Below are 15,204 nucleotides of genomic sequence, written 5' to 3' on the forward strand. Positions count from 1 at the left end.
GACCATATGATTCAAAGAACCCACATGATTAGGGTGCCATATGAAAAGGAGGACAAGGTTCCTGTAACGTTAACAGTTGTATAGAAAAGGGAATTTCAGCCGGTGTCATTTGTATGCATGCAGCACCTGGTGAAATTCCCTCTTCATCACAACAGCTAAAACTGCAGGAGCCCTGCCCTCTTTAGCTAGAGTGACCAGATACAAAAGAGGGCAGGGCTCCTGCAGCTTTAGCTGTTGTTTCACCAGGTGCTGCATGCATACAAATGACACTGGCTGAAATTCCCTTTTCTATACAACTGTTAAAGATACAGGAGCCTTGCCCTCCTTTCCATATGGGCACCCTACCTTGATTGGTAGGGTGCACAACATATTGTCCATGCTGCGTTATGACATGGAGTCTGACGTTGGAGAGACATTTATTAGTAAACTGGCATTCAATGTCCAGTTGAAATAGAATCTCTTTCAGTTATTAAGAAGATAGATCCACAATAACCATTAGAAATGACCATTTATTAACAAATGTCTCTAAAAAGAAAACACATTTCAGTAAAACATGAGGTTGCAGTACATATGAGGCTGGTCCAGGCCCACAGTGCAATATTTGAAATAAAGAACTCAACTAAATATTTCAAATATATCCACAAATGAAAACTGCTGAGGAAGACTGGCCTCTTTCTTAGTGCCCAGTTAGAAAGTTACACATTCCAAAATCAAAAATGAAACCTTCAGGCAATAATATTCCCATCTCTTATACATTTAGCCTGACCACATGGAATCATATTTTTGAAAGCTACCACAGCACTAAAACAATGTATGAATTGAGATTAAGATAATTATATGAACAAACTGTAATTTAGAATTATAATGCTGGATATTTAAAATTTACATCATTTCGACTTGGAACTAGAAAGAAAGCAAAATTATTGTATGACACTTTGTGATCAAAATTCACTAGGTGTACCTTTAGGGGACAAAAAGGATTGTCTCCTGATGTTGTTTTGCCCATTCATTACTTCATGGGGGAACCATAAGGATGGCGAGCACGTAATTGTTTTGTCCACTAGGTTTCAATAGAAACCTAAATGAGTCGTGAAGCTGGATGAAGCACAAAGCAGGCCTGAAATGAATTGGTTTTGATCCAAGCCCAGTGGCATTTCAAATAGCTGCAGCAACAGATAAGGTGTGTCCCATGCTCCATTTCATTCCTCATTTTGCAGAGCAGAGTTACACTGGCCACACTTGGCTATTGCTGTTGGAATTAGCTAGGTTTTGTTTTTCCCTGCTTTTGTTTTTAATGTTTAAGAAGAGGAGTATTTTGAATTAAGGAAGGGTTTACTGCCGTACACCCCCCTTTTCCATTGGAATGCATACCATTCCTTGACCTTGTTGGGTGGGTGTTGAATGGGCTTTTGCTACAGGTTTTGTTTCCCTGCTGGGCACAAAAGGGAAGCCTTGTGGGAGGTATGTTTGTGTGTGTACATGCGCAGTTATGCGTGCGGTTAGGGAGAAAAGAGGGAAGAATGAGAAATGCACAGTGAGCAACTTCCAGAGATAATCAATGGCTGCATAATGAGCAACCAACTCTGATGAATATTGATTAGTCCGTTCTGGCAAGATTCTGCTCTCCGGAGGTCGGTGCTCTTGCCAGCTGCTTTGTGTAAAGACAAAGAAGGGAAAGGATGTAAACTCAAAATAGCTTGTGTGTTGTTTTTTTAATTGGAGAGGGACATTTTGGGCCCATGTTATGTGAGAATGGAGGGAAGGATAGCTTAGCTGGGAAAGTAATTGAAAATTCAAATGTTACATGTGTTTACATGTTTTAATTAAGACTGCATTTGCCATTAAGTCAAACTTTATTTAAAATGTAACAGACGAGTGAGGAATTAAGGTATGTGATTGACGTTTATTATGCATTTGATAGAAGTTTTACGGAATATTTGTTTTGTGAGTTTAAATAAGAGGATGCACATTAAAAGTGCAATCCTATACATGTCTACTCAGAAGTAAGTCCTATTACTTACTCTCCGGTAAGGTGCATATGACTGCAGCTTAACTAGGGCCTTTGCTAGACCTGCTTTAAAAAGCGCGACAGAGGAGGGGAGAGCCCGCGATGCAACTATCGCGGGCTGTCGCGCTAGTCTATACATCAGGCGCGACGAGCTCACGAAGAGAGCATAGCCGGGGTCAAACCGCAAAAATGGCCCACATGCTCCGTGGTCTCGGCCTCAAAGGGGTAGGCTATATCCCTGGGCCAGGGAGGGTTGATCCCTCCCTGAGCCCGGGATCCCCTGTGCGTCATCTGGACATAGCCTGTTCTAGCAAAGGCCTCTGTTTCCACACCAGCATTATTTTTCTTTGTAAACGATGTTCAGAGTGCACTTTACTATTTCTCTATGTATTATACTCCATTTCTCTATGTTTTAATAACAACAACATCTGAAGGTGTTGTCTATTCCTTGTTGAGTAGCACAGGTACAAAACCAAGTGACTGAAACTATTTTAAATAAAGTACGTTTTTCTGTTTAGATGAAACTTTTTGTTAGTCACATCAAAGAAATAGCTTTGGAGTTTGTTAATGAATAAACGTCAGGTGTCATTTTGCAACTGATATAAAATCCTACCTTTTGGGAGGCTGGACCTCTTTTCTCCCAAGCTCTCTGTGAAGACACAAATACCGAACGAACGTTAGAGGGGGAGAGAACTAGAAGCAAATACCTCCATACAACAATTATCTACCCAAGTCATCCCTCGTGCAATGTCTCTTCTGACTTCAGTGGAATCACCCCTAGGAAAAAATTTGGCTCTTTGTCTTTGCCAAAAGAGAACAGCAGAAGGCTGCTGAAGGCTGCTAAAGGCAGCTGGTTTGGCATTTCTTTTCTTCAATGGATCTGTTCATTCAAGTCTGATGATGGAGGTCAGAAAACAAAGGCCCTTCATGCAAGCTCATTGTGTTAGACATAATTACACTGTATATTCTTCGTAACTATACATGCCTGAAATCACGTTGCAAGAGTTTGCACTCACTCTTTTTTTCTAATAGGGTAGGAGGAGATGGGGTGAAAGAGATAAAATAAGAGTTATTATGAGGTGCTTAGAAGAGAGACTCCTACAGTGTTTCTTAAACTAGGCCAAGGAATCCCATCCCCAAGAGAACATGGGACACCAACTAAGGAAGAGGCTACAAGCCATTATGATTCCTGATGCAGGGCTCCTAGCACTAGCAATCCAGAAGGCATTTTGCAGCAATTCCATCTTTCTTTTTTCCGTAAAGGATTTTCCACAATAAAGAAAGAGATGGAAGAAGTGGTGAGAAAACATGGGAGGCTATGAGTGGCAGGAGATGCTAGCCCTTTCTACACCTAAAGGCCTTCGGGGCGGGAGGGGGGACGATCCCCGGGTGTCCACACAGCTGCGTGACATCCCGGAAGGGAAGAGGGATGCCATGCTCATCGCGCTATTTTTTTTTTAAAAAAAGACAGCACTGGAACGCACTTGCGCTCAAGTATGAGAGAAAAAAAGCCCCGACTCCACTCCACACCCCACTCCCGATGTCCCTGGACTACCCCCAGCCCGGCTCCTTCCCTCTGCTGACCCCTGCAACTCACAGGGAGGTGGGAAGAAGCCGGGATGGGCACCCACACCACCCACAGTCGTTGGGATCATCCCGGGATCACAGGAAAAACTGGGAAATGGAGGGATCATCTCTCCCTGATCCTGGGATCCCCTGTGTATCATTTGGACACACAGGGATGAATCAGGGACAATCCTGGGAAAAAGCCATGGTGCAGAAAGGGCCGTTGTCAAGATCCCCTGTAAAATGCTGTAAGTGAAGCACGGTGATGGCCATAAAAGCCTTGTGTGGAAGCATCCTTTCTGGTAACCATGGGGGCATACAAAGCTAAGGCTCCATTTCTACCAAGAATCTCATTAGGATGACTAAACCCCTGATGATTGTTGGAGCAGCCATGAACTACGTCACATTGTAAAGATCTCTGCAGTGGTGCAGCTAAGGCTGGACATTGGGGCTGGTGCCCAGGGCTCTGCCACTTGTGAATCGCCCAAAAAGAGGACATGCATTACCAAAAATGAGGACAAAAGAGGATGCCTCCTTGCATACAAATGACCATCCAGAGAATGGCAGGTAATTTGGAAAGCAGCAAACAGGCCGGATGTCAGCCCCTGTGCTGGCATGGGCATGCCAGCGTCCGTCAGAGCTGATGCCGCTTACGACAGCATCCTTTCTTATTATTATTTAAATATAATCACAAAAGGGTGCTTCTTCCCAAGCAAAAGCATTTAGCATCAGAATCTAACTCTGTTTCTTTCATGTAGTTATGATGGTGCTATGTTTTAAGGACGCAGTCCTATAGGGATGCTCATCACCCTTTGAACCCAGGGGCTAACAGGCATCCTATGCAGGGTGGGAGGACTGTGAAGGCAATGGTCATCTCCAGGCTCCTTTCGCTCTGTGTTTTCATCAGACAGGTGATTTTGCCCATTTAGCTGGGGGGTCTGTGGAGAGAGAGGGAAGGAGGCCGGGGCAGCTGGAGGATTCTTTGTAAGCCAGCCTCCCCAGTCCCCGGTCCTCTCCCTGCCCATGGACCTCCCCCCTTTCCCTCTTCTCCGGGATCGCCTTTGCGAGCTTGTGGAGGCAGCTGATGTGGCTCTCTCCACTCTGGCTGTGAGGGGTAAGAGGCAGGGAACTCAGACTCCTGGGTCCATGGTCAGAGCGTTCCTCTGGCCCTGGATCTAAGAATCTGAAATAGTCGTATCCCCACCCCACCCCACCCCGACTCTAACTAGTGACCCTGGATTTGCTTCCCCTGTGAAGTTAAATTCAACATTGCATGTACTGACAGTATTTCTTTCTTTCTTTTTTAAAATCAGCCTTGGCAAACAATGTTTTGGTTTGGTTTGTGCTAACACTTGTAGAAGCACATGGAATGGTGTTGCGGGGAGGGGGCAAGAGAAGAGAATTGGTATTGGTGTGTTTTACAACAGCAGTAGTTCACAGGGCTAAGCCCAAGGTCTCAAATTACCAAACTGCACCACTGAACTCTCCCTCCCCCTCCCCCCCACACACTTGTCACACCTTCCCTTCTTACTTTAGCACCTCCTATTCCTCCTCCCCCCACTCTTCCACTGGATGTGCATCATGCTTAATAGACGATGCCTGTACTATCATATGCCTCCGGTCCAAGAAGAAGTACCACAGACAGAGGGTGGTATAGAAGCCAGGGACGGGGAGATGATGTGAGATGGCTGCAGGAACTGGACAAGGGGTTGAATAAAGTTGGGTAGGAAAGGTTTAGGAGGTCATTGGGTGGCAACATCCAATGAAGTTTTTAAAGGGGGGTGGGATGCAGGGGGGGGTGTTCCACTTGACAGCCTTCCATAACCTATTATCCTCCAAATGTGCTAGACTACAGCTCCCATCATCCTCAAATGGCCATGTTGGCTGGGGATGATAGGATCTGTAGTACAACACATCTGGAAGGCACCAGGTTGAGGAAGGGTGATTTAATACATTTAGAAAGAGGGTGTGAGTTCATAAAAAATTGGGAAATAAGGTGCTTTGTTGTTTTTTGCCACTTTGACAGTACGTTATTTCATTGGCATACACCCTGGACTTTCCCTGCCAAGTTTTCCACTCTGCTTTTAGCACAACAGTGTTGAACCTCAGGCACCTGGGCCAAATCCAACTCGCCTGGGGTCCCAATCTGCCCCTTTGGGACTCCCTAGAAAGCCACTCCCTCCTTTCCCTGGCCCCACCCCTTTCCACAACCGCCAATCATTTGGTGCTTTCCCGGCTTTTCTGCCAGGTTTTTTCCCCATTCTAAAAGGTTGAAATGCCTCTCCTGAGGCTTAGTTGCCAGAAATAAGGGCTTTAAGCTAAAATATGCAGATATTTTTGTATGTCTGCTAATTTGGCCCTGTCCACTTTGGGCTTTAGCCCTGCCCACCACTGGAATGTGGCCCGGAGAACTTCTCCTAAATTGAACTTGGCCCTCTGGCTGAAAGAGGTTCAGCACCTCTGGCTGAAAGAGGTTCAGCACCTCTGGCTGAAAGAGGTTCAGCACATCAGCGCATGCCCATGGGGCAGTAGCATTTCTGGTGCTATATAAATAAATAATAATAATAATAATAATTCCAGCTAGCACTGGAGGACAAAAGAAATGAGGATTGCACAAAGTGTCTCTGGAAACAGAGGGACGCCTTTTTCTGCTCGGGACAGATAGAGACACACTATCTGTGAGAAGCCAGCTCTGAAGAAGCCATTTCAGCCTAATACAAATTATTTTTAATGTGTTACAACTAAAATGGGTTCTCTCAGGGATAGACTTTGACTCCCATCATCCCTCACCATTGGCAAGGGCTGATGGGTGTTGCAGTCCGACAACATCTCGAGGGTCACATGTTGTCCACCCGTGGGTTATAAACTTGGTAACATGTATAAATGGCTGCTCTTAATTTAGTAATCCCTGTAAACGTAGGTAATTCCTACAATTTTATCTTAATAGAGGGGAAATCACAGCCATGACCCATATGAATAGCAAGTATCTATCAAACAATGATTCTTTGAAATGCAATAGAGATGAAAGAGGCCTATTTACATTCATTTTAGGGACTGTTCGTTGTATCCCATTTTCATCCCAAAGTCATCCACGGTTGCAGATTTAATGTTAAAGATATTAAAGCTAATACTGCTTAATCTGGTTGCTATCTGTTAGCATTTCTGCATCTCAAAGTGCCATCAGTCAAACTGCAACTATCTGGAAGCTTTCCCAACCTTTGGTGGAATGATGCGATCAGCTGAATTCCTATTCAGAATGATAGAAGTGCTAATTTATTTCCTTTCTTGAGCTCACCCCCAAAAATGTGGAGGGGGGGAAGAGAAAAAATGGAAGGGCTGATGGTCAGCTATTGTACACAGCTATTATTGCTATTTGTACTGAATTTCAGGAAGTGCACTTTAATGTTTTACTTGAAGTATAAATATCAAAATGACCCAGAGGAGGCTTTTTTATAACACATCCGAAAAGCACAATCTTATGCACATCTAGTGGAGGCTGGTGGCTCCAATGTCAGTGGGGGTGTGTGAATTCGCTCTGGGTTTCAGTCAGAACCCTAATGGAGCAAGCACCTTGAGTAGCTCCTTTAGAGTTTTGAGTGAAACCCAGAGCGAATTCACCACCCCACTGACCTCAGAACCATGAGACTCCAGTGCATCTACCCAAGTAGCCCCTTTGAGTTCCAGAGGGCTTACTCCCAGGTAAGTGGGAATAAGATTGCAGCCTAAAGCCCCTCGATCAAATCCCATCCACCTTTGCTGTCACAGGTTTTAGAAGCTAGAGAATTTTTCAGGAATCACATAAGAGCTCTTTAGCCATTGTTCTACACCTGTTGTTTTGAAAAATCAAAAGGAATATTGCCATATTCCAGGTCCTGCTGCGTTTAGTATTTCTCCCTGTGTGCTGTATAACCCCCCTTAGCAGTTTAATGAATAATGTTGGATAACACAAGGAAAGAAGTCGGAGGCAAGATTACGCTGCAGCCCCCTCAGTGTTCTTTAATCCGTTTGGTAGAGAATGTTATGTTTGGAGGTTGGGCAGGGGAAGCTATTAATTAGCTCTCAAAAGACAAGTGTTCCTTGCACTTTGCAGTTGTTCAGCCTGCCATCTTTCAATACGACCACTGGAATGCCTTTTAAGACTACCGGTGTGTGTCCCCCCTATCCGCCCCCACCTTAAGCTGCCTTAAAATGATTTCACAGTAAAGAGACACAGCGGGAAAGTTGAATCCCCAATCAGCATTTCTGAAATTATCTAGCAATGCTCTTCCATGTCTTTTGTGATCAGTCGGTCAAGCTCTTACCTTGCAGAGTTTCAAGATTAGCCAACATGCCAGATATGCTGTCAGCGTAAATTTTGCCTTCATGTATCTCTCAGGCAGACAGGTGAGGTACATTTGTACAAAATCCAGGTCCTCGCTGACCCCAGCTTCGTCACTGCTGCCCGCCTCCTCTTGTCTCCTCGGATGCCCTCCTGATGCACTCAGAAACTTGTTGAGCTCCATCTTATCAACTATTTCTTCTGCCTTTCACAAAGCCACCGGCAAGTCAAGAGAAGCCTTTGTTTCCAAGCAGCACTTAACTCTTCCCAGCCATCCAAGCATTCGGTCTCTGCAGTCGACTCAGGGTCAGATGATGATGAGGGAACAAACTTCCCTAGGTCTGCACTGCTTTGGCCGGTTGCCTTTCCGTTATTGAACAACCTCTTGCAAATGTGTGTTCAGCTACAAGATAAATATAGCACTGACCAGAGAGCGTCTTGTCATACAGCACAAGAATACTCCTGCGGTTGCCAAGAGTGAAGAGAAAGATTTCATTTAGCCAAAGTGCAAGTCTCTCCCCCCTCACCCCCCGCCACCCCACCCCCAGGATCAGGGCTCCCTTGTTAGGAAGGGGAATAAAAGAAAAATGATGATCTATGAACACTCTTTTGGCCAGTTTTACTTCCTCAGAAGGAGTCCCAGTTGTGGAAAGAAATAACGTCCTTGTGGGGGAGGGAATTCAGTGTTGCTGTTGGGATGTTTCCCCCCTCCCTTCCCAACCACAATAATTCATTGTTTCTGATTATTTCATATGCCGAGCTTGTGAACACTACAGATTTCAAAAGAATAAATGAAGTGTCCTCAGTGGAAAAGGGCCAAAACATTTTGGATTAATGAATGGCTCTTCTACTCAGCCAGCTCTCCCCACCCCTGAGATTTTCCATGCAGTTCTGTAGCTAAATTGTTTAAAGTGGGTTCATCATACAGCATGCATTTGTGTGTCCCAAGGCTCATAGATTTATACCCTACTGTTAGAACCAGTTATAAAATTAATTACGCTAGGCAAGATCCTTCATACTGTTGATCCCTAATTGTGTCCATTGGACTAATAAATGTAAAAGTTTCATGCATGGCTTTAAGACAAGCTTTCCTTTCTAAGCATTTGCACTGTCGAGACAGTTTCTTTCTTAAATCCCATTTTTTTCATTGCAGAGGGGATTATTCTTTTGCATTTCTTGCATCTAAAATTCGGATGCGACACCCACATTGGCTAGACTTACATTCAATTTAAAAATGGCTCCAACCCAAATTGGCTCCCACGTAACCAACATTCATAAGTAATGCATTCCAGATTAAAAGCCTTCTTTTATCACTTGCAGAAAATGACTTCACTGGGGCTCTGCAAATATGTGTTCTTACACTAAGCTATGGTCCCATGTTGGATGCTTCCAGACAAGGCTTTTTATAGTGCTATGGTCTTGCCTCATTCACAGAAATGTTTTGGGGATCCAGACGATGGCATTGTCATCTCCTAACCCTCCTACGTTTTCCCACCATGTATTTAATATCTGCAAATGCAGCAACACATAGCAACAGAGTTTACATAAAGGCATGGCTCACACTTAATGAAAAGGCACAGTGGGTGAATTTCCCTGTGGGGTTTCTTATCGACACAGCAGCCATTTTGAATATTTGGGGCGCAGCAGGTGTGTGCTGTAGTGTCATGTTACATGCAAGCCTGGCAAGGGTGGGTTATTGGTGTGTTTGATAAGCCATCTGCAAACCTAAAACAGCCCATGGGTTCTGGTTGGCTTGTCAACGGCCTCAACAACCCACATTCTCCAGGTTCACCCATAACAAGAAGCTATGGTGCCCCCCACTGTGTCCTGAATAGTTAAAATGGCCACCATCACTGCAGCAACAAGCCCCATGGGCAAATTCATCCACAGTGGCTTCTCGTTACATATAAAGCAGGTCAGTGTAAGCCCATACAAGGATAAGGTGTGTTGATTCAGTACATACTCCACAAACCACACGTTAGCTATGAAGATCCCCACACTTAGTGCCATTAGTGTGGTGGGTGATTGTGGTGGCACATTTTGCATGTAGAGGAATGCTGTGTATGCCATGCCTGTGTAACCCCTTGCAGGATGATGATGAAGATGGTGACGATGATGATGATGACGACTTCCCTTTTCTTGCTTGTGGCGGTTTTTCTAGATGGACATGATGGGTTTTGCCAAGTAATGCTGTCTTTTACTGATTCAGAAATTTCCTGACTATTGAACATATTTTAAGAATGACTGCTTTCTGGATGTTGGTGAGGATCAGTTTGGTAAGACCCATTTCTGAAGGTTTTCTGTATAGTATTTTGATGATGATGATGATGATGATTTCCATTTACAGCATACATTTTTTGCCACTCCTGATTAGTTTTAGCTAGCAAAACTTCCATGTGGACAAGGCCATAGAGATGGACAAAAGAAATGGGCCATCTTCTTGATGAGATCTTTGGAGAAGGGCCATCACTCAGTAGAGGTCCCAAGTTCAACCCCCTGGCATATCCAGGTAGGGCTGGGAAACAATCCTGTCTGAAACTTTGGAGAGGTGCTGCCAGTCAGTATAGTTGACAATACTGAGATAGAAGGACCAAGTGTCCAACTTGGTATGAGGCTGCTTCCTATGAACCAGTTTACCCTCCGGCATGTCCAATGGTAAGCAGAGATCCCACCACAGAGGAACTATGTAACATTTGCAGTGCCCACAGGCAATATTAGAGATCTATACCACAAGATGTAGAGATGGCCACCAATTTGGATGGCTTTAAAATGGGTTTGGATAAATTCCTGGAGGAGAAGGCTATCAATAGCTACTAGTCCTGAGGGCTATGTGCTACCTCCAGTATCAGAGGCAGTAAGCCTGTATACACTAGTTACTGGGGGAAATGAGTGGGAGGGTGCTGTTGCACTGTGTCCTGCTTGTGGGTCCTGGGCCAATAGCTGGTTGGCCACTGTGTGAATAGAGTGCTGAACTAAATAGAACCTTTGTCTGATCCAGCAGGGCTTTTTTTTATGTCCTTACACCCTTAAAAGCAAGGATGAGTCAATATGGAATGCTGTGTTTGCTTATGCTGTTAATGTTCTTTGGGGGCTTTGGTACAGGGTGGGATAACCTTTCACCAGTAGGAGTCCTCTGTCTTTCGTTGTGTAGGTCAGGTTGTGTTAAGAAATTGAGTTTTTGAAACTTCAACAGCACTTTGACTTGACAACATGCATCTTCCAAAGTTCAATCTTCTTCACAACTACAATAAGTACAGTGACTCTAATGTTGAACTGCTGATCGTCCCTGGTTTAGCACCTAACTCCAGTAACATGAGGATATAAAGATGCAAGGCAATAGATTTCATCTATCTCTCGTTCGTTGGGAATACACTTTGGCATTTCAGCTAGTTCATGCTAATTGATGGAACTATGGGACAAAACTCTGCTCCAGTCATTAATATCAGAGCTGGTTGGAGAGAGAGAGAGAGAGAGAGAGAGAGAGAGAGAGAGAGAGAGAGAGAGAGAGAGAGAGAGAGAGAGAGCACAAAAAAGGAGGAGATCCAGTTACAGGCACTAGCAAACCTTTGGTATTCTAATTTCTATGTGAGCACTGGCTGTTGTTCTTCTCTTCTAAAAGCTTCCTGTGGTTTGGTCCTCCCCCTGATGCAGGAAGGAACAGTGGCCAAGAGCTTCATCATCAACATGTCACACTGACAGTTTGTCACCACATATCAGAGGGTGCAGGTATGTACATATCAGCAGGATCAGGCTGGAAAACCTGAACAGATAGGTAGGGAGCTGACAAGTGATTAACAATACCAACATTTCTATGGGTTTTGTTGCTAAATGTAGAAGTCTGCGTTTATGATATCCTCAAAATTGTCAATAATATTTTCTTGGTGAAGCACCTGAAGACCAGTGTTGACAGACCCAATGTCAGAAGGCCACACTCTCTGGCAACTGCCAGGACCCCAGCCTGCCCATGGACATCCTCCACTGCAGTGCAAGATGACTAGATCTGGGAATTACCATTTAAATTTCCCACAATGCCTTGGAGGGATGCTTTATCAGGGTCTGATGGCTCTGATTAGAGAGCTGCAGCTGCCTCAGTGCCAGCTCCATATTTTGGAGACACCTTAATTGGCTCTCCCTCAGTAAATCTACCTTCTCATCAACATTGTCACCAGCTGCTATTGTTCCTCATCCTCTTTCTCACCATTGCTAACCATTGCTTGATAGGCAGATAACTAGTTAGCAAATCAACAGTGGCATCTACTGCTCCTCCTTCTTGCCACCACCATTGTCTGGGCCAGAGCAAGAGGCAGGTGCACAAGAAGGTTGCCACAGTGAAGAGGAGGAACAACTCTAGGGACCTCCTGTCAGGGTCTCCCTGCTGGGTTATGGGCCCTCCGCAGATGCCCAACCATACCTACCAATGATGCGAGCCCTGGCCTGTCTGCCACTGCTTTCACCAACCAGGTAAATCCACCTGAGATCTTTGATGTAGGATGAGGCCCACTAACATAGGATGGGCCCCACCAGAAGACATTTTGCAAAGGGCCCCCCTCAGACCTGGAGTGCTGATGGCTCAGATCCTATGTTAGCTTCAGAACTCGTTGGCAGGATTCAGGGAAGATAACCCACTTAGCACAGCAGACTCACAGAAGGGGGAGAACAGGGCAAGGAGAATGAGAAAGAAAGGAATCCTCACAACACCTGCTATGGACCTGCAAACCAATATTAGAGACCTTGGTGGAAACGATAGATTATGTGTGGTATCTTCCACTCAGTTGCTAGGGAAAACAGTATAATTAGCATCTCAGAAATGACCACAGATACACCAAGCAAAGAAAACATCCATTTACTTGTTGAGAAACAAGATGATAGAAAACAATATTCAAAACAGAGTTCAGAACTATAAAACATCCATTTGTCCGTGGAGGCCCTCAAAACATTGCTACATGTAAGCCATTTATTTTATGTATGTATGTATGTATACATACATTGCACACACATGTATATAGAAAGGTACATGATAAATTTGGAGCCTTCAAAATATTTCTTCAATGGTCTACAGGTTTTTCTGGCTTACTTATATTTGAGTTACCTAAATGCAAGGCAAAGCTAAGTTGTAGAGCATTTATGGCAAGGTTTTAATCTAATTTGTGATATAATTCAAAGCACAGTCATAAGAAGTCATTGCAGTTCAAAGATTCATTAAATTTACAATGGAACAAATGATAAAGGAGGTAATATGCAATAGATCATACATATACAAATGTGCTGTTACATGCAAATAAGTGAAGGGAGGGCAGAAATAACATCACATTGTCAATCCATCTGTATTTGGCTTCATTTATTCCGCTGCTGTTCCTACTGGTTCTTCCACTGTTGTTCTGGCCTTAAAAAGCACGATAGACACACATCACACCTGCCAATTCTCCCATTTTAAGCAAAGCTGGCTTTAAGATAATCTCCTTCCTCCACCTTTCTGATGGGCTTTCTTTGATGTGGTCAGTTTCACCTTTGTGGCAGTTTTGTAAAACTTGTAACTGGCATTTGAATTTAGCTTTCCCAGGACCAGAATTTGCTAGATCCAGGATGGACAGACTTCAGGCTTGTGGGATTTAGAGCTCCGAGATCCACAAACTGGAGCCTGGGATAGTTCCTTTAGAGTTTTGACTGGTTCTGACTGAAACCCAGAGTGGATTCACCGCCCCCATGATATTGCAGCCACCAGCTTCCACTTTTGGAGCCTTATAAATCTCCAGATCATTTGTGAGTAAATTAAGAGAACTCAGATATGACAGAACTGCTAGGGAGGGAGGCAGGAACTAAGGTATTGCAAACAAAACTGAGCTTTCTATTGGTTCAGTGAATCACTTTCATAATGAGCATTCTATTTAGCTTCATTGCTGGTGAGTGAAGCAGGAGGTACTAGAGCAAGATATGCACAGCAGTATAATTCTTAAATTAACTGTTCAGCCTTTAAGCATAGAAATAACACACATATTAATGTTTCTAACACATACATTCATGCTTTTCCTGATAGCATACACTTAAGGATGTGATCTGATGGACAATGAATGCAAGTTATAATATACTTTCCTCACTTTTTGTGACTTTGCTTTTATCATGGATTAGAGTGGGAACAGGGGGTTGGGACTTCAAAATCTGGGAGATATGACTTAAATATCTCTAGTCAAGTTTATAATCATGCAGAAAATATGAGCACAGTTTAGAAGTAGAAGCCACATCTTCCCCATTCCTGCTCCTTCTGTACATGCACCATGTTGTATTCTTCTTCCTAATACGCAAGTGGCAAGGCTGGCAGTGACACTCCCTATACTCTCATGCCACCCAGGGGGCTGTCTTCAGGCACCAGGGTGGCACTGCCTCCCTCTCAGTCCCTGTGCTTTCCCTCTCCCGGGGCAGCATTGAGTAATCCTGACACCAAGGAGGGAATGCAGGGGATCTGGGCAGCCATTTGGGTTCCAGAGCCAACCCTGCCCTCTTCCTGGTGGAAGGCGACCAATGGCTGGTCTCCTTCCACTAGGCACTGCCCCCCGCCAGGTTGACCCTGGATTGGCCCCGGAACAACTTTTTCAAATCACAGCATTGCAGGGAAATATCTAACTGACACTGCGCAGATCCACAGCCACCATGGGGCTTTCCCTGCATATAGACAGACAGCCCCCTGCCTATGCACCCTCTACTTCTCATTGTGCTTTCTGACATCTGCTATCACTATTTCCTTTCGCAAAATATTGAACCCACTGCTACCCAAATTATCTCAGTGAAGTGGGTTGACAAGTGACCGTTGCTGGGATGGGCTTGCTAGTGTGCTATATAGCTTAGCTACATATGGCCTACTTTGACTATATTTCATGATTTCACACGTGGAGGAATCTGACTTCTTCCCAAGTGTTATGAGATTTGCGTCTACATCTCCTTATCACCATGAATAGAAGTACAAGCTAATATTAGCACTGCAGCACGTTGTTTATATTAAATCCCCCCTAAATGGATGAGGGGAGTGCTTACTCTTTTAGCCATTTAAATGCACTTAACATGATTAATCTATAGACTGCAGTCCTGAGAGGTGCTAATCCTTCCTAGTTCTCATGGCCTTGCTGAAATTGGGGGGGGGGGGTTACTTCCCAGGAAGATCCTCCCATGCTATCAAATTTACACTGGAATTCAGGGGAACATCTTGATCATTCATGGACTTTGGCTTGCTGCACAATTGCTTTGATGCATAAGCCATTTAGTACTTGAACGGATATGAATGTCATCTCATGGTATCCAGGGCTGGGGATTTCCCATTTGT

General features: G+C 44.3%; 1 protein-coding gene across 1 annotated transcript in view; it reads right to left on the reverse strand.

Moving 5' to 3' along the window:
• The window catches only part of ARHGEF4 (Rho guanine nucleotide exchange factor 4), a 194,965-nt gene extending 186,663 nt beyond the window's left edge, over positions 1–8,302 (reverse strand). The window contains 2 exon segments of the mRNA XM_063132447.1: positions 2,622–2,657; positions 7,876–8,302. Coding sequence (XP_062988517.1) covers positions 2,622–2,657; positions 7,876–8,076 — 237 coding nt within the window. The 5' untranslated portion in view covers positions 8,077–8,302.
• Positions 8,303–15,204: the final 6,902 nt, after the last annotated feature.

The sequence above is a fragment of the Elgaria multicarinata genome, chromosome 8 (genome assembly GCF_023053635.1).
Source record: "Elgaria multicarinata webbii isolate HBS135686 ecotype San Diego chromosome 8, rElgMul1.1.pri, whole genome shotgun sequence".
Lineage (NCBI taxonomy): Eukaryota > Metazoa > Chordata > Lepidosauria > Squamata > Anguidae > Elgaria > Elgaria multicarinata.